This window comes from Chelonia mydas, chromosome 4 (assembly GCF_015237465.2).
Source record: "Chelonia mydas isolate rCheMyd1 chromosome 4, rCheMyd1.pri.v2, whole genome shotgun sequence".
In the NCBI taxonomy this organism is placed as follows: Eukaryota; Metazoa; Chordata; order Testudines; family Cheloniidae; genus Chelonia; species Chelonia mydas.
In genome coordinates, this window is record NC_057852.1 from 122,809,904 (window position 1) to 122,832,264 (window position 22,361).

The 22,361-nt window shown below is 44.1% G+C and overlaps 1 protein-coding gene across 1 annotated transcript in view; it reads left to right on the plus strand.

Moving 5' to 3' along the window:
• The window catches only part of POLN (DNA polymerase nu), a 202,798-nt gene that overhangs the window by 44,147 nt on the left and 136,290 nt on the right, over positions 1-22,361 (plus strand). The window contains exons 6-7 of the mRNA XM_037898583.2: positions 8,351-8,508; positions 15,312-15,380. Of these exons, the coding sequence (XP_037754511.1) occupies positions 8,351-8,508; positions 15,312-15,380 (227 nt within the window). The remainder of the gene's footprint in view (positions 1-8,350; positions 8,509-15,311; positions 15,381-22,361) is intronic.

Below are 22,361 nucleotides of genomic sequence, written 5' to 3' on the forward strand. Positions count from 1 at the left end.
GTACCATGGGCATGGTGGTACCGAGTTGACAGAGCAAGTTGGGCTGCCTAAAGACCCAATGGGCACAAGCAAAGAAGCACCAGTACTGCGGGGGGCATGAAAAACATAGGCGTGTGCAGCACAAAGGTGGACAGTCTCAGCCACAAATTCCCACATGACCACGAGTGGGAAATAGATTCAGTGTTCCTCCATGACATATTCCAACAATGGGGGACACCGACAGTAGACCTATTAGCTACTTACAAGAACAAGAAATGTCCACAGTACTGCTTTAGAGTGGGGATCGGACAACGCTCCATGGGAGATGCTCTCCTCCTTTTCTGAGACAAGGGTCTTCTTTACACCTTTCTCCCATTCCTTCTAATACTGAAAGTCCTGTTGAAAGTGAAAAGAGAAAAAACAAACATCATATTGATTTCTCCCACTTGGCCCAGACAGAAATGGTACCCTTACCTGACACGGTTGACACTGTGCACCTATGACTCTTCCAGTCACTCCTTACCTGCTATCCATCCCAACCTGCGGATTCTTTGACTCAAAGCCTGCCTCCTTCATGGTTCCAGCACATAGAGACATCTTGCTTTGAGGTGGTACAGGAGGTGTTATTACACATTAGGAAAGGAGGTACTCATTCTACCTACCTACAAAAGGAAAAGGTTTCAAATCTGGTGTCGGCCCAAAGGTGTCACCCCAAATGCAGCCACCCTACCAGTAGTCCTGGACTACCTGTTGACTCTTAAGAAATCGGGTCTCTCTCTATTAGCTCGCTAAAGATTCACCTAGCAGCAATTGAAACCTTCCACTAGCAGGTAGAAGGGTACTCAGTCTTTTTCTATCCAATTACAAAGAGGTTTCTCAAAGGCATAGCAGACCTCTTTCTCTAACCCAGACTTCCCAGTCCTCAATGGGTCTCAACCTAGTGTTAAAAGGACTGACTAGACCTCCATTTGAACCCATGAACACTTGTTCATTAACTCACCTTTCAATGAAGACAGCATTCCTGATCACCATTACCTCAGCAAGAAGGATCGGGGAGATAGTGGCTCTAATGGCGCATCCCCCGTTCACTGTGTTCTTCTCTGACAAAGTCACTCTTAGACCACATCCAAAGTTCATTCCCAAGGTGACTTCAACATTTCATATAAATCAGCTTATTCGGCTTCCAACCTTTTATCCCAGACCTCATCAGGATAATAGGGAAGGCATCCTCCATACGCTAGATGTGAGGAGAGCCTTGGCCTTCTGTTTGGACAGAACAAGAGCTTTCAGAAAGTCTCTGAGACTCTTCCTCTCCATTGCAGATAGGTTAAAAGGTACAGCGATTTCAGCTCAAAGACTCTTCAAATGGGTCTCGAACTGTATTAAGCTCTGTTACCTGATGCGTAATGTAACACTCCTGTCTTCAATATGCATGCATTCTATGAGATCGGTTTCCTCTTCCATCACCTTCTCCAAGGATATCAGAAAATCTTTATCAGAAATCTGCAGAGCAGCTACCTGAGCATCTTGCACATACCTTTGCAGAACATTATGCCATCCTGGGGGACTCGACTGCAGATGCCAGATTTAGTGCCATGGAGCCAGCATCTATAACAGTCTGGACTCTGAAGCCCCAGTCACTAGTGGTGGGCACTTCTCGGGAGTCACCTACAGTGTAGAACCCGTAGGGACACTACTCAAAAAAGAAGTTACTCACCTTTGTGCAGTAATGATGGTTCATTGAGATGTGTCTCTCTATGGGTGGTCCACGACCCACCCTCTTCCCCTCTGCTTCAGAGTTCTTGTCATTAACTCTGTGGTAGAGAAGGAATCGAGGAGGGTTTGCCTGTGCATGCTGGCTAACCTCCTGGTAGACGAGGAACAGCTCAGGCGAAATGTACAGTGATACCAAAGTTTTCCAATCAGCAGCACAAGGATGCAGACACATCTACAGTGGAGCACCCATAGGGACACACACCTCAAAGAACCATCATTACTGCACAAGGTGAGTGACTTCTTTCCCTAGGTTCTTTGTTCCCTTTTCCTTTGTTCTTCTATGACTGGAAAATTTATGGATTCATGGAAAACTCTCCTCATATGTTTTAATCTCTAAGCGTAGGAATCCAGTTAATATGGCTTCTTTAGAGAAAGGATAACCTGTAATTGTGCTTCTTGGAAGATATCTTCTGACCGGATTCTTACTCATCCACCTGTGTCCCCTCACTATTGAGGAGGAGGCAATAATTTTTTTCTGATGGACTCCTCCTACCTTATAAATATTCGTTGACTATTAGTTACACTTAGAATTTAGGGATAACTCCACTTCCTTGAAGAAACTACAGTAGAATGATCCAGGGAGTACTGAGGCATTGGTAATTGGTCTCAGAATAGGGCTAAACTACCTGGGCTTCAAAAACCCCAACTCTTTGAGATTTAGGGGGTTCCAACTTTCTTTGCACTAGCGAGTGGAAGTAGAAAAGTAGGAATCTGGTAAAACAATACAGTCAGACAAGTAGTATTACAAGTAAATAATTATCCCTTCACTGTAGAAACTCAACTTTGAACTACTGGCATCACCCAGTTTATTCCTCAAATTTAAATTCTCTACCTTTTAAAAACATCTCTTCCCAGGCACTCAACAAAAGTATGAGTCATAGAGTATTGACTGTAATTTAGATCTTAGTTTTATTGTCATAGGAATGTGTCCCCAAAAAAGATGGGAAAGTGCTACTTTGCAAAACCTTTTTTTTAGTCTTTTGCTATAATGTAAATAAATTTGAAATATTATTCTTTGAGTGCTTTCTTATGTCCACTCCGTGTTAGGTGTGTGCACTGTTGCCGGCGATTTTTCCCTCAGTGGTATCCATTGGGCTGGCTCTAGCACCCTCTGTTGCTGCGTGCTTATGCACCGGTAAAAGGGGCACCACCAGCCACAAACATTCTCAGTTCCTTCTTACCGCCCATGACAGTTGCTTGAATGACCCTTCTTGCTTTGGCAAGGCTTCTCCCCAGTAGTTTTTGGACTATAACTCTTAGTTTATCATTGTTTAGAGTATATAGTTATTGTGATTAATATTAGTGTACATAGTTACTGTAAATATTCCCTATCATCAAGGGACATGCCTCTATCCCTGGGCTTCAAACCTTGTGCCTCCTGTGGCAAATCTATGCCCATGAGCAATCTGCACTCCAACTGGTTGAAGTGCTTGGGGGAAACTCATGTGAAGGGCAAATGCCAGATCTATTGGGACTTCAGACCCCATACTAAAAAAGACAGACACATCAGGTTGATGACTATCATCATGGAAGCTCCCCTCACACCTGCCTCAGAGCTGAGCTGCTCTGATTTGGCACCGAGCTCTTCGGTGTCAGTGCAAAGTGCTCCTCCAGAACCAAGCTCTTCCTGGTACCGTTTGACATCTCTGGTGCTATGGAAAAAGCACAAAAAATAGCGCCCCATAGAGGGCGCTCACTGTTGCAGAAGAAGGACAAGTGGGGGGTGGGGAGGAGGAGGGAAGGAATCACGGTGAGACCTGTGCCACACTTCCACTCCTGGCTCCGTGATGGCACCATCAACTATGCCCAGAGCATTGAGTCCGGTGTGGTATCCTCCGCTCACACCCGGAAGCCACCGTGGCACCAGCAATCTGACTGTCCCATCAACAGGGATTTACTATCTCTCCCGGTCCCCCTGCCCAACTCTGATGGGATACCTGCCAGCTCTGATTACTGGAAGGAGCAAGGAGCATCGAGCTCCTTCCCAGCACTGGGCCCTCCAGCACTCTCTAGAGGCAAGCTGTCCCTGACCCTGATGTCCCAACCATCTCTAGTCTGCCACAGGTCCCTGGACCCCCGGCACCACATGGAGGCAGAGGCAGGTACCACTGTGCCATGGTCTCTAAGAGAGGACTTCTCTTCCAAGTCTGAAAGGGAACCCTGTGTGCAACCTCAGGGTCACCACCAGTACCCAGTCAACATGCCACTGGACTTTGGTACTGATTCCCCAGATGGCACCTGGCCAGCAGGTCGCTGACTGATACAGTGGCCTTACAGAACCCCTGGGGCTTTCCCCTCATACCGGGTCTTCCCTTCCATTGCCTCTCCTACTCAGATTTCCAAGAGGCAGGCTTCTGCTTCTGCTCGCCCGGCACCAGACCCTGACTTCTACAGCCAAAAGTTCCTTTACTGAGCCCCTCTCTGCTTCCTCATCATACCCCACTCACAGTGGTTGTTGGTCAGTGAGGACCCAGGGTTCAGAGGTGCATCTGTGTGAGTTCCCTTCCCACCTGGGGAAGAAGGCACCTTGCTCCGCCATCTGAGCACTTGGTCTGGCTGGCCGCTTCTCTCCACTGGCCTCCTCACCAGCTGCTGTTCCTCTCACCAGTCACCGTCTGCTACCTGCCTCTCTGCTGTGACCTCTGTAAGTCAGTCTCTTGAGACTACACCCAACCCTTAGTGACTTTCAGTTCTTAGTGAGCAATTAACATAACAAAAGACTCCTAATGGAGCCTATTTAGCTCTACCTTTGAACTGTGGGGAGGAACAGGTTAAACCAGACTGGCGACCCTTAGGGAGAGTCCACACCTCCTGGCTGGGACACCTGTCTCCACCCCTCTTACTTTCACAGGGGTCTGACGTTTGAGCCCTTGGCTTAGTGAGGTCCCTTCAGCTGAAGGTGACCCCCTCATTTAGGACAGTTAAGCACAGTTCTTCAAGTGCTGTCCCTGTGGGTGCTCCACTTCAGGTGTTGGTGCATCCCGGCACTGCTGATCAGAGATTTTTGGTTGCAGTGCCTGGTTGGGACGCGCATGTGCAGTAGCTGTCTCGTGGTGTCATTGGCGCTTCACCTAGCACTCTTGCGGCCCGACCCCCTCAGTTCCTTCTCAACTATCGTCGGCTGCAGACGGCGCTCCAATGGTAGTGTCAGAAAATAACTTACAAGATGCGTTTACTTATCCCCTTTACTCCTACAATAAAGAGAACAACATTGATAACAACATTTCACTGCCCCTGCTTTCAGTACTAAAGTGATTTGTAACCCAAAACCAGCCAAAGTTGATCACTTTGAGCAACACAGCTCTATCTGCTGGATATCTAGGCAGAATAGGTGTGTTCATGTAAATACAATTTGCTCCTGAAGTCTCTCCCCTTTTCCAGCTAGCTGTTGGGAGAGTTCATTCAGACCTTGCTTATAATTATACCCACCGATTGTGTCAGCAGCCAATGAGAGAGACAGGCAGGGCCAGCTGAGTGCTATCCCCAAACAAAAAGACGCGAAGAAACTGGGTCTTTTTGGAAGAAAGGGTTATTTGATGGGTAGCCTCCAACTACGTATCTCTAACCAGCAAGCTTTGCTGAGGAGATACAACTATTATCTGTGGGACTCCTTGGGTAAATTTAAGGACTCCCTGCCTCAAAATTAAAGGCAGAAGGTCATTGCCCTCTTGGAGGTAAGAATGGGCTGGGACCTCTCTCCAGGCAGCTCTGGATGCAGCCAACTTGGCAGCCAGGATAATGGACTCCATGAGGTGGTGATCTTGACTCCTGTCCTTGGGACTTCCTCACAAAGTCCAACCATCCACGGCCACTCCTTTGAATGTTCCTCGTTATTCTTGGAGCAGATGGACACAAGACTTCACAGCCTGAAGGACTCAAGGGCCACCCTCCAGTCTTCAGACCTTTACGCTCCGACGGCTTCCAGGAAGTTATTCAGGCCCCAGCAGCCTCCTCATTCTCAGCATCAGAAGTTATCAACTGTGCCAACCACTCCTGTCCACCTCAACCTCCCAGCCAGGGTCTCAGAGGTACTCTGAGGGGCCCAAGCGGCCCTTTTGAAGGTGTGCCGTCACTGCTTCAGATCCAACTTCCCTTTTATTTTTGGACTGTCTGTCCCATTTCAGCCTAGTGTGGTCCCACACAACCTCGGACCATTGGGTACAAAGTACAGTGACCGTCAGCTATACCCTTCAGTTTTTGTCTACCCTCCCTATCACCCACCATCCCCGTCCCTCTTCAGGGACCCTTCTCATGAGCAATACTTCGTCCAGGAGGTGCAATCCCCCTTACGAATGGGGCCATGGAGGAGGTTCTGCAAGACTTGAGAGGGAAGGGGTTTTACTCCCAATATTTCCTTATCCCAAAGGCTGGGAGGGGCCTCCAGCCCATTCTGGACCTGTATTGCCTCAACAGATATCTCAAGAAACTGAGCTTCTGCATGGTCTCCCTGGCCTCTATCATTCCCACTCTGGATCCAGGGACTGGTATGGCACCCTCGACTTAAAGGACACATATTTTCACATTTCTATCTTCCATGGCCACAGAAGATTTCTCAGATTTATTGTGAATCAACACCACTACCAATTCACCACCCTACCATTCAGCCTCTCTGCATCCCCTTGTGTTTTCATGAAGTATATGGCAGTAGTAGTGGCCTTGCTCAGACGGCGAGGCATCCAGGTCTACCCATAACATGACGACTGGCTGACCAAGCTTCGGTCAGAGGCTCAAGTACAGAACAGCATCAGCACTGTCCAAGCCATCTGCAGAGCACTGGGTCTGCTGATAAACAAAAGCCAACTCTTGTCCCAGTTCAGAGAATAGAATTTATTAGGGCAGTGCTTGACTTGACCTAAGCCATGGCCTTCCTGCCGGAGACCCGATTCCAGGCCATATTGGACCTGATATCCGATGTCATGGTCCACCCAATTACGACAGCTCGGGTTTGCCTCAAGTTACTGGGGCACATGGCTGCAAATACTTACATGGTTCAACATGCAAGATTGTGCCTCAGACCCCTCCAGATGTGGCTAGCTTCAGTGTTCTCCCCGAGCAGACAACACTTGGACTCAGTGCTAACAATTCCTCCCCTGGTCCTTGACACTTTCCACCAGTCCAGGGAGGCAAGATCAGAAATGATGGGGGTGCCCTTTGTTCCCCCACAAACCGTCAGTGTCTTTGGTCTCAGATGTGTCAGACCTAGAGTGCGGAGCCCACCTCAACAACTTCAGGACTCGGCCTTTGGTCCCAAGAACTCTCCCTGCACATAAATGTAAGGGAGTTCAGGGTGATTCACTTAGTATGCCAAATGTTCCTTCCTCAGATCTCAGGCGAGGTGATGCAAGTCCTGACAAACAATACTGCAGCCATGTTCTATATCAACAAGCAGGGATGGGCTCAGTCCTTGACCCTGTGTGGACATGAGCCAGCACCCACAAAGAAAAATTAGCAGGTGCTTAGCACCCACTGGCAGCCAAGCTACCCTCCCACCTCCCCACTCCTGCCCATTGGCAGCCCTCACTGATCAGCTCCTTCCCCTTCCTCCCAGTGTCTCCTGAACACTGTGGAACAACTGGAAGGCGCTGGAAGGGAGGGGGAGGAGTGAGGATGGGGCACACTCATGGGAGTGGGTGGGAAGAGGCCGGACAGGGTGGAGCAGGGGCAGGGCCTGCAGCTGAGTTGGGGTTGAGCACCCTGGGGTAAATTAGAAGCTGGCGCCTGTGGTCTGAAATCAAGGCCCTTATGTTGGAACTACTTTACACAGTGTTCTTCAAGGACAAGGTCCAACTGTACTCCCACCCGGCCTTCCTGCAAAAGGTGGTGTCACAATTCCATAGCAACCAGGCCAACTCTTCGTAGCGATAGAAGAAAGGAGGAGAGGGCTACCTGTGTCAGCCCAGAGGATCTCGTCCTAGATAACTGCCTGTATTCAGGCTTGCTACAAGCAGGCAAATGTCCTGCCTTCAGCCATCTTAACTGCTCACTCCACAAAAGCTCAGACTTTGTCAGCAGCATTCCTCGTACAGGTCCCAGTCCAGGACATGAGCAAGGCCACAACCTGGTCATCAGTACATACCTTCACATCTCACTATGCCATCACTCAACAGGCCAGAGACAATGCCAGATTAAAGAGAGTGATGTTGCAGTCAACATGTCCATGAACTCTGAGCCTATCTCCTGGGGTACTACTTGTGAGTCAGCTAATGTGGAATGGACATGAGCAAGCACTTGAAGAAGAAGAAAAGGTTACTAACCCTTTGTAACTGTTGTTCTTTGAGATGTGTTGCTCATGTCCATTCCATGACTCTCCCTCCTACCCCTCTGTTGGAGTAAACCGGCAAGAAAGAACTGAGAGGTTGTGTGGGTGGCGGGGTATCTTGTACCAGCGCATAAGCGCGCGGCAGCAAAGGGCACTAGTTGGCCCGACAGATACCACTGAGGGAAAAATCTCTGGCAATGGTGCATGCTGTGCGCACACATCTAACGTGGAATGGATGTGAGCAACACAACTCGAAGAACAATAGTTACTAAAGGTCAGTAACCTTTTTTTATTAAATCAGCAATGAATGATTAAAATAGTTTTTTATTTTTGTAGTGGCTGATTGTGTTGTGTTAGATCCAAGGATTGCTGCATGGCTGATAAACCCCAGTGACACTGTCCCCTCTTTTGAATATTTGATACATAAGCATTTTGAAAAGCCTGTCTCAGAGAGAACAGTGAATATGAATGCAGATTCCTTGAGAAATACATTGGTAAGTAGTTTTTAGAGACTCATAGTCAGATAAACCAAACAGTGAAATAGTAAAGATATTTAGATACTTTGTAAGGTACAGTAGAGAAAAACATACCAGAAAAATACATGCAGGATTTTCTTCTGAGAGCGAAGGGTTATCTTGGTTAGCAATATATGACAGATAATTGGTATAGAATAATCAGGGCTTGTTGTATTCTGTGGGCCAATGGAACCAAATTCCCTATGAGTAGCTCCTAAATCCTGCAGAACAAACCCTAAATTCCATGGCAACATTAATTAATGTTATCAACATGAAATCTCCTTTGTTCTCTTCCTCCCACTCCCTGGCTGCAAGCTGGACTGCAAATCTCACTCCCAGCATCTCCAATGCCCTGCTGCCTCATTGCATGGAATAGTACAGGGTGCATGCATCATAATCTAATTAATTCTCCTTTGTGAGGTAAATTGAAAAGAGAGATGCATTTGCAGGCAGAGTGCTGGTAGGGTGAGAAAATACAAAATGTTAAGCACTTGGCTGCAGCAAAATGGTGAATTCCATGCCAGAAATGCTGAATTTCATGGCATCTTGGGAAAATGTCAAATTACATAGCCATGGGATCATGGGGAACTTTATGTACAACTACACAACATGCACACAGAAAATCTGTGAATTTGTCACAGTCAGTATGATAGAAATTTTGTTTAGTTGCTGCTCTGATGACTAGGAGATTGCTGAGCAATGTTTGGTTGCCGAGTTGCTGGCATTTGTTGTGAATTCTCACTTAACAGAGTGAGAAGGCTGTCATCTTCCACTCTGGAAGAAATATATGGCATGAGGCAATGGTAATTGCCATTCCAAAGCGTGAAAAGCCCCCTGATGAAGCGGGAAGCTATAGGCCAATTTCTCTACTATGTACGACCTATAAACTTCTTGAACATATCCCCCCTCAAAAAAATACGCCCTTTTGCTGAGCCAATTATCTCTGTCAAACAGGCAGGCTTCTGGCCAAAACTTAGTTGTTGTGACCAAGTTCTGGCACTCACAACTCACGTTGAGGCTGGCTATCAAAAAACCCCCTAAAGACTGGTGCAGTATTTGTTGTCCTGTCATCTGCGTGTGATACTGTATGGATTAAGGGCCTGATGCTGAAACTTGCTAAAATTATACCTTGCTACCAAACACTTCACCTGCTGTGGACCATGCTGAGTAACAGATGCCTGCGGATGTACCTGGGTAATAAGACCAGCTCACCTTGTAACATAGACAAAGGGCTACCATAAGGCTCTGTACTTGCACCAACCCTTTTTTATATATACGTAAATGAGATACCTCCAACTAAATCATGAAAATTTGGATATGCAGATGATCTTGCCATGACAATCCAAGGTAGCTGCAAAGATAAAAATGAGAGCCAACATAATCCTGAAACTAGCAGGTACAACCTGGAGTGCATCAGCATCAGTGTTGTGAATATCTGCAGTAGCACTTGTATATTCAGTAACTGAATATTGTGCACCAGTATGGAGCAGATGCAGCCGCACGTGACTTGTGGAAACACAGCTAAATACTGTGATGCGGTGCATCACGGGAACCCTTAAGTCGACTCCAACACCGTGGCTACCTGTTCTGTCTAACATTGCTCCCTCCTGGCTTGGAAAGTAGATTGGGCTAAACAAGACTTAAAAAATAAGCACCATGTGCCAGATCCCGTGCAGAAGGTTCTTGGGTTTGACCTTCCACGCTCATCTTGGTCAGTTCTGAACTGAATTTGAACCAACCATGGTAGATGCAGATATCTAATGAACAAATGGAAAATCAAGGACTCCCCAGTGCGTGAGTGTGGTTCCCCACGACAGACCATCAAACATATCACTACCTACTACCCAATTTATAAATATGAAGGAGGCATTACTGCAATAAATTCTGCTATTACTGATGTCATTTGACTCGATCAACTTCAGGTGAAATTGTAGTTGCTGTTCTACACTAGTCATATGAAAGAAGAATAGAAATGTTTTGTCTATTTAATGAAGCTTTTTAAAAAAATAGAATTCTTAATTGTTAGCCCTGCTGCAATAGAAATGTTCCACAGAAATCATCATTCTGCTGGCAAAACTTTTTCATGAACAATGTTATGTAGCCAAGGGTTTGGGGTCATATTTTTGGCCACAACAGTGTAGTCTGAGCAAAAATTTGAGACCCAGTTTGGAGAGACAAGGCTTCATAGGATGTGTTATTTATTCTGGGAGTTTAGAGAGTTAGGGAGAACTATTCAGATCTCAATCTGTGTCCAGTAGTCTAAATGAAGTGTTACTTTTGATATCACTAAAACAGTCTTGTCTCTTGTATACCCTATAAGAATGCTTTAAAAAATTCCCAAACATCTAGCTTATCTGAGGAATTTTATTGACTGATGCTGTAGAAATCCTTCACTGAAATTAGGTTTCAGAGTAGCAGCCGTGTTAGTCTGTATTCAGAAAAAGAAAAGGAGTACTTGTGGCACCTTAGAGACTAACGAATTTATTTGAGCATAAGCTTTTGTGAGCTACAGCTCACTTCATCGGATGCATTCAGTGGAAAATACAGTGGGGAGATTTATATACACAGAGAACATGAAACAATGGGTGTTACCATACACACTGTAAGGAGAGTGATCACTTTCTCCTTACAGTGTGTATAACAACACCCATTGTTTCATGTTCTCTGTGTACATAAATCTCCCCACTGTATTTTCCACTGAATGCATCCGATGAAGTGAGCTGTAGCTCACAAAAGCTTATGCTCAAATAAATTCGTTAGTCTCTAAGGTGCCACAAGTACTCCTTTTCTTTTCACTGAAATTAGTGGAACATTTAGATTGAATGTGCAGTAATAGACATGTCTTGAAGTTCTTATTAGGTATCCTAAAACACTCATGTTTAAAAAGTATATTTTTGTACTGCAAGGTGCATGCAATACTCAGACATAATGGGAGTTTTCCTCTACTTCCTCCCATTTATTGTGTAGCTGTCTTGTTGCCTTCTGAGGGTTTCCACCTTCTGGCTACTACATTACTTACTCTTCTTTGTCTTCTGTGCCAGTCCCCTCCCTTGCTTGTGACTGCTTCTGTACTACATCATTCTATGTGAACCACAGCTGCATTTCACTCTCCATCCCATGGCGCACACAGAAGGGAATGAAGTGGTGTAGCGTAAGCAAAGGGAGGAATGAAATAATCAAGTAGTGTGTCATAGGAGGAAAAAGTGGGCAGGTTAGTAAAAGACAGAGGAATGCAGCAAGTAGACGAGAGCACATCCAGGAAGAAGAAGGGCAATAAGAAATTGGGGGAGTATGGTGAGTTAATAATATGGAGAGAACACTGGGCATGGGAATGGGATGTACAGAATGAGAATATCATTTAAGAAAGAGAGCGGAGTATAAGAAAAGAGGAGAGGTAATTGAAAATGGAAAATACTCCCAGGAAGCGGGAAAGAGAAATGGGCAAGAGATTCTACTCTTTCCACAAAAAAGAAAAATGTTAAAATTTTAGTGAAAAATATATATATATATAGAGAGAGAGAGAAGACAGAGTAGAGCCAAGCAAGAGAAGGAAATAAGAAATTAAAAAAATTAAAAAGGTAAATGAGATAAGTACATCTTGTTGCATTTCCCACACGTCTCTTATTTTGGTGGTTAGGAGTAGGAAGTGATAATAGATTGTTAATTTTACCCTACCCTACCTAATTTTATTTAACCTTAACTTTAGTCTAGTCAAGCAGTCAACGGAAGGGAAACATTTTACAACCAACTAGATTAACTGAGAAGAGTTTTCATAAATTCCATGCCAGAGTGGCAAGTAATTTTCTCCTCTTCACCCAAGACCGCTCTCACAGCCTCTCAAAATTTAAAGCTCTGCAATGTAATCTGATGATCAGCACTATTGGGTTTAATGGAAATGAACTGTATAGATTGCCTAATTAAAAATATTGGACACTTCTGCAAGAGATGAGGTGACAACAGTTACCTTGAACTAGTTTTCATGATTAAGAACTTTTTGTTTGTGAAGGCTCATTCACAGAATGAAGATCTTCATTTTAAGGAGGAAAGATCAGTTTAGTTAAAAAAAATAAAATAAAGGATGATGCTGTAGAAGAGATGAAAGACGCTAAGTCTGTCTGTACACTTGGAGCTAGGAGTGTGATTCCCAGCTCATGTAAACATACTCATGCTAGCTCTGCCTCAAGCTAATGGGCTAAAAATAATAGTGTAGACACAGTAGCATGGGCAGTGTTGAGTGCTTGCATGGGCTAGCCTCCTTGAATGTGTACCAACCAGTTCCAGGTATATTTGTACTTGGGGAGGCTAGCCAATGCAGAAACTACAGAACCCAAATCACCAAAAAAGAAAACCAACCTTCTCTTGGTGGCCTCTGACTCAGATGATGAAAATGAACGTGCATTAGTCTGCACTGCTTTGGATTGTTATCGAGCAGAACCCATCATCAGCATGGAAGCATGTCCTCTGGAAAAGTGGCCGAAGCATGAAGGACATATGAATGCTTAGCATACCTGGCACATAAATACCTTGCAATGCTGGCTACAACAGTGCCATGTGAATGCCTGTTCTCACTTTCAGGTGACATTGTAAATAAGAGGTAGTATTATCTCCCATAAATGTAAACAAACTTGTTTGTTTTAGCGATTGGCGGAACAGGAAGTAGGACTGAGTGGATTGCTAGGTTCTAAAGTTTTACATTGCTTTATTTTTGAGTGCAGTTATGTAAAAAAGATTCTACATTTGTAAGTGGCACTTGCATGATAGAGATTGCACTACAGTACTTGTATGAGGTAAATTGAAAAATACTATTTTATCTTCTTTACAGTTCAAATATTTGTAATAATAATAATATAAAGTGAGCACTGTACATTTCATATTCGGAGTTGTAATGGAAATCAATATAATTGCATGGCTATTGAGAGGGAAGCATAAGCAGTCATTTTATCCTCCAAGATGGTCAGCACTCTGCTGGTCTCCTGACAGACTTTAGCACTAAAGGCCTACTCCTCCACATGGGTATGGTTAAACTCCTGGAGATAAACAGAAATCCCAAATACCCTGGAATTCCAGCTATTCTGGATTTTCTTCAGGACAGTATAGACAAGGGACTACACTTATGCCTTTGTTTTTTATCTATCAAAACATGCTTCTTGGTCACTATTATGTTAGCTTGACAAGTCTGAGTTGGCAGCTCTATCCATACAGCAATACACTGTTCCATGATGACAAGTTGGTTCTAAGGACTCCAGAATCTTTCTTACCAAAGGTGAGATTTCTCTTTCCATACCACACAGGAAGAGATCCTCCCATTGTTCTGTCCAAAGCCCCAGCATCCTACAGAAAAGCTGTGGCATATTCTGGATGTATGTAAAGCACTTAAGAACTACTTCAGGTGCAATGAATTGATGAGAAGATCAAGCTCCTTGTTTGTATTCTTTCACCCAAAGTGCCAAAGCCTTTTGGCATTCTACCAATCACTGGCCAGATGGATGAAGTTGTGTGTAATGGAGACACATGGCATCAAGTTCACCTATTCCTGAAGACCTCTGAGATCTCTACCAATATCATCTAGCAGAAAGGATGTATGCCTCAACTGAGGAAATCTGAAGGTCTCCAATCTGGTCTTCTGTCAACAGCTTTGTCAAACATTGTAAGATGGATTTTCTATCCCCTGCAGAGGCCTCTTTTGGAATGAAGGTTCTGCATGTGGTGATACAAAAATAACTTGCCATGTACTTTCAAACAGAGAGTTCTCTATTTCAGTCTGTTTTTTTGGTCCTTTCTTTCTTATAATTCATTGCTCGTTACTTCCTAAGCATTGTATAATTGAGATGTTGGGCTACAGAATGTCGTGGCTTACCTGGTGATCTCTTTTTTGCTAGCAGCATCTCCCACAATTCTACCCGTCCCTGATGAGATTCCAGTAGCCAAAGGACAACATTTATTTTATGTCTACAATTTGTGGGCCAGATAGCCTACTGTACGTAGTTCACTGACTGGCACTATTGTTCCTAATCATATTGTAAGAGTTTCTACACAGCTTTGGAATGACTCTTCTGGTGTGCAGCTGGAGAAGGGAACATATCCAGCATGAGCTATGCTGCAACTCTGAACTGCCTTCATTTTTTCGGAGAGGAGGGGAACAGCCCAAAGTCACAGAATTGTGGCAGATACTGCTAGCAGAATGGAAATGATCAGGTAAGAAACTTTCCATTGTGTAGACATGATGGTAGAACTTTTGAAAAGGGACTGCTCAGTGCAACAAAGATAAGACTATTCGCAGGACTTCAGGCTGGGGACTTGCTGTATATCTAACTGCATCGCAACAGAGTGGGGAGAACACTCCCATGGACTAAAACAGGAAGTAAGGCACGGGGGAGGAGCATGGCTCCATCCCATAATGCTCTCGATAACCCAGTTAACCCTATCATGATCACTTTACTACAAGAACTTTAACTTTAGTATCAAAAGCCCAATGTTACAATATTATCTCTTAAAAGTAAGTACACATCTTCAATCTTCATGCTCAGATTGTGTTCCCAGGTGCGGTATGTAAAATAAGGAATACATTAAGTTCCGAATATTCCAGATCATTACTTCCGCAGGAGCTCTTGAAATGTGATTATCAGTGGCCTAAGAATATTACTAGATATGCAAGAGTTAGCATCAGTAGATGCACAAGGAAAAATGCTTTCATGTTGGTTAGTCACTTAGTATTGAAGTAATAATCTTACCAGTTTTATATTAGTAATTGAGTATTCTTGATTTATTTATTTTTAAATCAGCACCAGAACTTGGTTCTAAACTTGAAGATACTTTACAGCATAATGATGGATCTGGCTGATGAATTACAGGTAAGATTTTCATAGCAAAATATACCAAAAAATTGTACCTACATAGTGATATGGTGAATGAAAAAAACATTTGTGATTTACCTTTAATTAAAAGTAAAGTCACAGTCTATATATGGAAAAAGACAAGAAGGCCTCATATGTTAAATATTATTAGACACTGAATCCACAAGTGGTGCTGTTTTCAGTAACAGAGGCACTCCCATGATTTATGGCCATGTGTGCTAAGTGGGGTTCACACAGATTTTGAAGCAGTGAGAGCTAATGAAGGCTGTTTCCAAATCATAGTGTATACTAACACTGCAGTTGCCTCCCACCTGGTTAAACAGACTAGCATTAGTTCTGTTTGAGATAGCGCGCTTAAAATAGCAGTGAGAAGGTTGTGGCATGGGTGGTGACTCAGGCTAGCTATCTGAGCCCAAACCCGCCTGACCTTGTATCTGAGCTCAGATGGCTAGTCCAAGCTGCTGCTAGTGCCATAACATCCTCACTGCTATTTTTAGCTCTGTGGCTAGGGTGAGTCTCTCCATCTATGCTGGGAGGGATGCTCCCAGCTGCTGTGTAGACATAACCATAGAATTTGAGGCCAGAAGGGATCACCAGATCATATAGTCTGACCTCCTGTATATCACAGGCCATCAACACCATCCAGCCACCAGCCCACCCCAAGCCCAAGAACTGAAATTAGACCAAATTATCAGGAATCTAAACTACTGTGTGCCAGAGGCAGAGAATAGGAGGGACCAAGGTGCACCAATGCCTGAGGCCCCTGTAATGGCCTGTGGTTGGCATCAGAAGATTATGCCAAAAGTGTTCTCAAGGTGATTTTATTTGTTTAATTTATAAGACCACAAGAGGCACCTATTTCATCTTTCAGTGCCACTAACATTTAAGTACATGCACAGTCAATATAAATCAAAGGGAAATAAGTAAATAAACCTATAGCCAAATAAAATGAAAAGAAATATTACACACTCCTTAAATGTAACCTCCTTAAGCAAGCTTTCTCTCCCCAAAAGGTATCTTAAAAAGATGAGCCTTGCAGTATATGTCTTGAATATCAATAAATACAGACTATTTTGGACCAAGGAGGAAAAATTCCAAAAGAACGGAGCTCTCACAGAAAATGGCCTGCCAGAAACCCTCTCTCTCATACTTAGGAATGTAGGAATTGCCATACTAGAACAGACCCATTTTATATTTAGTTCAGTATCCTATCTCTGACAGTGTCAAGCACTAGATGCATAAGAGTAAGATGCAAAAAACACTAGTAGTACGCAGATATGGGATAATCTGTGCCCTGTGAAAACTTTGACCTAACCTCTAATAGTTGTTAGAGATTGGTTTAAACCCAGAGTCATGAGGTTTTATATCCCTTCCAATATTCTTCATTAGTCTTTATTGTTATAACTGAATATTCTAATTATCCACATAAATGTCAAAACTTTCTTTAAATCTTTCGGAGTTGTAGGCCTTGTGGCAATGAGTTCCATGGTCTAATTTTACAAGATGAAATTCAGAAAAGACAAGTGTAAAGTACTACACTTAGGAAGGAAAAACCAAATTCCCCAATAGAAAATGGGAAATAAGTGACTAGTCAGTGATACTGCTAAAATGGATCTGGAGGTTGTAGTGGATCATAAATTGAATATGAATCAGCAGTGTGGAGCTGACAGATATACTGGGTATACTAACAGGAGTGTCATGTGGAAGACATGGGATTGTTCTGCTCTACATTGTGCTGGTGAAGCCTCAGCTGGCGTATTGTCCAATTTTAGATGCCACACTTAAAGATGTGGACGAATTGGAGAGAGTCCGGAGGATATCTACAAAAATGATACAAAGTTTAGAAAACCTAACCTATGAGTAAAGATTTTTAAAATAGTGTATGTTTAGTCTTGAGAAAAGAATACTGAGGGTGGGGGTAACTTGATGGCAGTCTTCAATTACACTGAGGGCTGTTTTGAAAAGGATGGTGATCAATTGTTCTGTATATTCTGTATGTTCTGTATGAAGCATAGGACAAGAAGTAACGGGCTTAATCTGCAGCAAGGGAGATTTAGATTAGATATTAGGAAAAACTTTCTAATTATGGCTACATCTATCCTTGCACGCATACTCAGGTACGCTTCCACGTGTACCCCATACCTGTACTGAGTGTCCATGTATGCTGTACATGTGTATACCACCATCCACACTGCCGGTGTTTGGTATGTGATGTTAGCACTACCATTTCAGGGGCATATCCCAGGTTTCTGTGCATCAAAGGAGAAGCTCTAGGAACTGCCTTGCTATGTGGTATTGGTGCTGTCCTCCACCTTCATATATTTGCCGATGGCAGTTCCTGTTCACCTCTCCCTTCTGCCAAACTAGGTGGAAGATGTGGAGCAAGTGAATGATGATGTGGTTCTGCTTCTGCTCCGTCTTGGGGACATAGTTTTCTCCAGTGCAATAGGCAATGTGATGGGGCAAGGCCAGATGGCTATAGAAAAGTAGTGGGAGATAGCTATATTAGCTCCAGGCTAAACAAATCCCTGGTACCAGGATAAGTGAAATGGCAGCTGCTCCAGGTCAATTAAGACACCTGGGGCCAATTAAGAACTTTCCAGAAGGCAGGGAGAATGTTAGGTTGATTGGGACACCTGAAGCCAATCGGGGTAGCTGAAACTAGTTAAAAGTCTCCCAGTTAGTCAGGTGAGTGTGCATGTCAGGAGCTGTCAGGAGTGTGCATGTCAGGGAGGAAGTTGTGCTGTTGGAGAAACTGATTAGCACACACCATATCAGGCATAAGGAAGGAGGCCCTGAGGTAAGGGTGAAGTGGAGCTTGAGGAAGTGAGGGCTGCTGTGGGGGAAGTAGCCAAGGGAATTGTACATGTCATGTTTCTAAAAGGTCAGATACCATAGCTGATACTATTAGAGTCCCTGGTCTGGAGCCCGGAGTAGAGGGTGGGCCTGGGTTCCCCCCCCCCCGCCTTTGCCCCCTGATTAATCACTGAGACTGGGAGACAACAGAGACTGTGCAAGGAAGGATAACTTCTCCTCCTTTCCCTCGCTGGCTTATGATGAAAATGGCTCAGTAGACTATGACCCTTGTCTCTAGAGAGAGAAGGGTTACGTGGAGGGTCACAGTGAGCCTCTGAGGCTACCGAAATCTGCCAGGAAACGCAGAACCCATGGAGGCAAGGACAGAGCTTTGTCACAGCAATCAGTGAGAGATACTGGATGGAATTGTGCTAGAACTTTTTGAAAAGCCAAAGACAGCTGACCAAGCAGGTGACTGACAATCCACTATGGTCCCATGGAACAGATATGGTGTCTGCTGCTATTGCCATGGTATGCCCATGAGTAGACTGCCGCTACTGGTCCAGGAGAATGAGCACGATGTGGTAAGATCACGTGGTTTTGGAAACCTGGGATTAGGAGCAGTGGGTTCAGAACTTCCGAACGAGGAAGCAGACCTTGATGGAGATGTGAGAGAGCTTGCTCCAACCCTTCAGTGCCAGAGCACTTGATTTTGGAAAGCCATACCAATACAGAAGTACATGGCTTTTGCCTTGTGGAACCTGGTAACACCAGCTGGCTTCTGGTCAGTTGCAAACCAGTATGGGTTTGGGAAGTCTACTGTCAGGGTCATGGTTGTACAGATTTGTGAGACAAATAGTACTGTCATCTACCCACGAGTGGTTGCCATAATCCAAGTACTGGACATTATAGCTGGATTTCAGAGAATAAGGTTTCCGAACTCTGCAAGGGCCACTGATGGCATCCATATCCCAATACTTTGCAAAAGGAGCGAGTGAGTATGTGAGCCAAAAAGGTTACTACTCAATCATTCTTCAGGGCTTAGTGGACCACAGAGTTCATGAACGCTGTTGGAAACACAGTAAAGATTCATGACACCAGGGTGCTGAGGAGATTGGGATTGTACTTTGGGGGAAGAAGGGACTTCATTCCCTAGAAACTAAGCAGTACTCTACAGTGGGTTTGTGCCAACAGTTATTCTGGAAGACCCTGCATACCCACTCTTAGCTTGGCTCATGAAACCGTACCCCTGACATCAATGACCCTGGAAAAAGGGAACTCAACTACAAATTGCATAGATAGCGAATGGTCATGAAGTTCAAGTCTGGGTGGCTGAAAGTTCGATGATGCTTACACACCAGTCTGGATGCCAGCGTGGCCAATGCTGTTCTCATAATTGTGGCCTGCTGTGCCCTTCACAGCATATGTGAGGGTAAAGGCGGGTACTTCCATATAGTGTGGGCACAAGAGAGGACTTGTTTGCAAAGCGTTTAGACAGCCAGATCCTGCCTGCTTGCATGGTGGTCCTGGTTCTTGGAGGGCAAGAAAAATCTGGGATACCTGATGTGCATGCATTCTGGAACAGTAGGATGTAGTGGGTGACTTCTGCATTTTTGAGGGACAATATCACACCCTATGGAGCTGCTGGAGTTGCACAGGAGTGACCATAGGCACATATTTGGGTGTGAATGTACCTTTGTGGAGGATAGGTCTATCAATGGCTATTGTCCAAGATGGTCAGGGATGCAACCGCATGCTCTGAGTGTCCCTAAACCTCTGACTGCCAGAAGCTGGGACTGGATGATGGGATGAAAGATTTGATAAATTGCTCTGTTTATTTCCTCTGAAGCATCTGACACCAGCCACTTTCACAAGACAGGATACTGAGCTTGATGGACCAGTGGTCTGACTCAGTATGGCTGTTCTTATGTTTGTGAGGGTTTGGTTCCCTGTAACTGTGTAATTAGCCATTCATTTCTGTAACTATTGACTCTTTATGGACAGTTGTGGCAGGGCACCTCCACAGCATTAACACTATGGGGCTTGAGTTTTTGCTGTGGAGTGTGTTTACTCAGTTCTGTTGCCATCATTATAAAATGCTTTGGTGTTAATGTTAACATCTGTTTTGAAGACTATATTAAAGGGAGCACTCAGTCAGTTTCAATGACCTTCAAAACAATTCTTTAAGGGTTTGGGAGGGGCTTCAGAAATTCTTTTAGCATTTGACTGAGTGCAGAGATAACAGCACTTGTCAGCTATTATGCATGAGTACACCCAAGGTTGAAAACTGGCCTTGATTTCCTGAGAGTGGGGGAAAAGGGTCACTTCATCACTGTTCAGCATCTGTTGGCTTTACTGTCACTTTAATTGTGTTTCCTCCTTGTTCTATATATGAACCAAGCAATAAAGAAGTTTACTTAACCTGTTTTGTGTCTTCTGTTAAAACTATTAGTGTGTTCTGGGCACAACTTTAGCTATCCCTCTGGTGTATTCTTTGGAATTCTTATTTACGGAACTGTGGTGGCGGCGGTGAAGTGGGCATGGGAGGGACAAAGAATTCTTTGCAGTCTGATGGCACCAATGAGTTACACAAATCAAAACTGTACTATGTATCATGGGGCCCTATCTTGAACCTGAATAAAAAGTTCCCATTTGTCAGGAAGGAGGATCCACACATAAGAACATAAGAATGGCCATACTGGGTCAGACCAAAGGTCCATCCAGCCCAGTATCCTGTCTACCGACAGTGGCCAATGCCAGGTGCCCCAGAGGAAGTGAACCTAACAGGTAATGATCTAGTGATCTCTCTCCTGCCATCCATCTCCACCCTCTGACAAACAGAGGCTAGGGACACCATTCCTTACCCGTCCTGGCTAATAGCCATTAATGGACTTAACCTCCATGAATTTAGCCAGTTCTCTTTTAAACCCTGTTGTAGTCCTAGCCTTCACAACCTCCTCAGGCAAGGATTCCACAGGTTGACTGTGCGCTGAGTGAAGAAGAACTTCCTTTTATTTGTTTAAAACCTGCTGCCCATTAATTTCATTTGGTGGCCCCTAGTTCTTATATTATGGGAACAAGTAAATAATTTTTCCTTATTCACTTTCTCCACACCACTCATGATTTTATATACCTCTATCATATCCCCCCTTAGTCTCCTCTTGTCCAAGCTGAAAAGTCCTAGCCTCTTTAATCTCTCCTCATATGAGACCCGTTCCATACCCCTTATCATTTTAGTTGCCCTTTTCTGAACCTTTTCTAATGCCAGTATATCTTTTTTGAGATGAGGGGACCACATCTGTGTGCAGTATTCAAGATGTAGGCATACCATGGATTTATATAAGGGCAATAAGATACTCTCTGTCTTATTCTCTATCCCTTTTTTAATGATTCCTAACATCCAGTTTGCTTTTTTGACTGCCGCTGCACACTGCGTGGACGTCTTCAGAGAACTATCCACAATGACTCCAAGATCTTTTTCCTGATTAGTTGTAGGTAAATTAGCCCCTATCATATTGTATATATAGTTGGGGTTATTTTTTCCAATGTGCATTAGTTTACATTTATCCACATTAAATTTCATTTGCCATTTTTGTTGCCCAATCACTTAGTTTTGTGAGATCTTTTTGAAGTTCTTCACAGTATGCTTTGGTCTTAACTATCCTGGGCAGTTTAGTATCATCTGCAAACTTTGCCACCTTACTGTTTACCCCTTTCTCCAGATCATTTATGAATAAGTTGAATAGGATTGGTCCTAGGACTGACCCTTGGGGAACATCACTAGTTACCCCTCTCTATTCTGAAAATTTACCATTTATTCCTACCCTTTGTTCCCTGTATTTTAACCAGTTCTCAATCCATGAAAGGATCTTCCCTCTTATCCCATGACAACTTAATTTACATAAGAGCCTTTGGTGAGGGACCTTGTCAAAGGCTTTCGGGAAATCTAAGTACACTATGTCCACTGGATCCCCCTTGTCCACATGTTTGTTGACCCCCTCAAAGAACTCTAATAGATTAGTAAAACATGATCTCCCTTTACAGAAACATGTTGACTTTTGCACAACAATTTATGTTCCTCTATGTGTCTATTTTGTTCTTTACTATTGTTTCAACTAATTTGCCTGGTACTGACATAAGACTTACCGGTCTAGAATTGCTAGGATCACCTCTAGAGCCCTT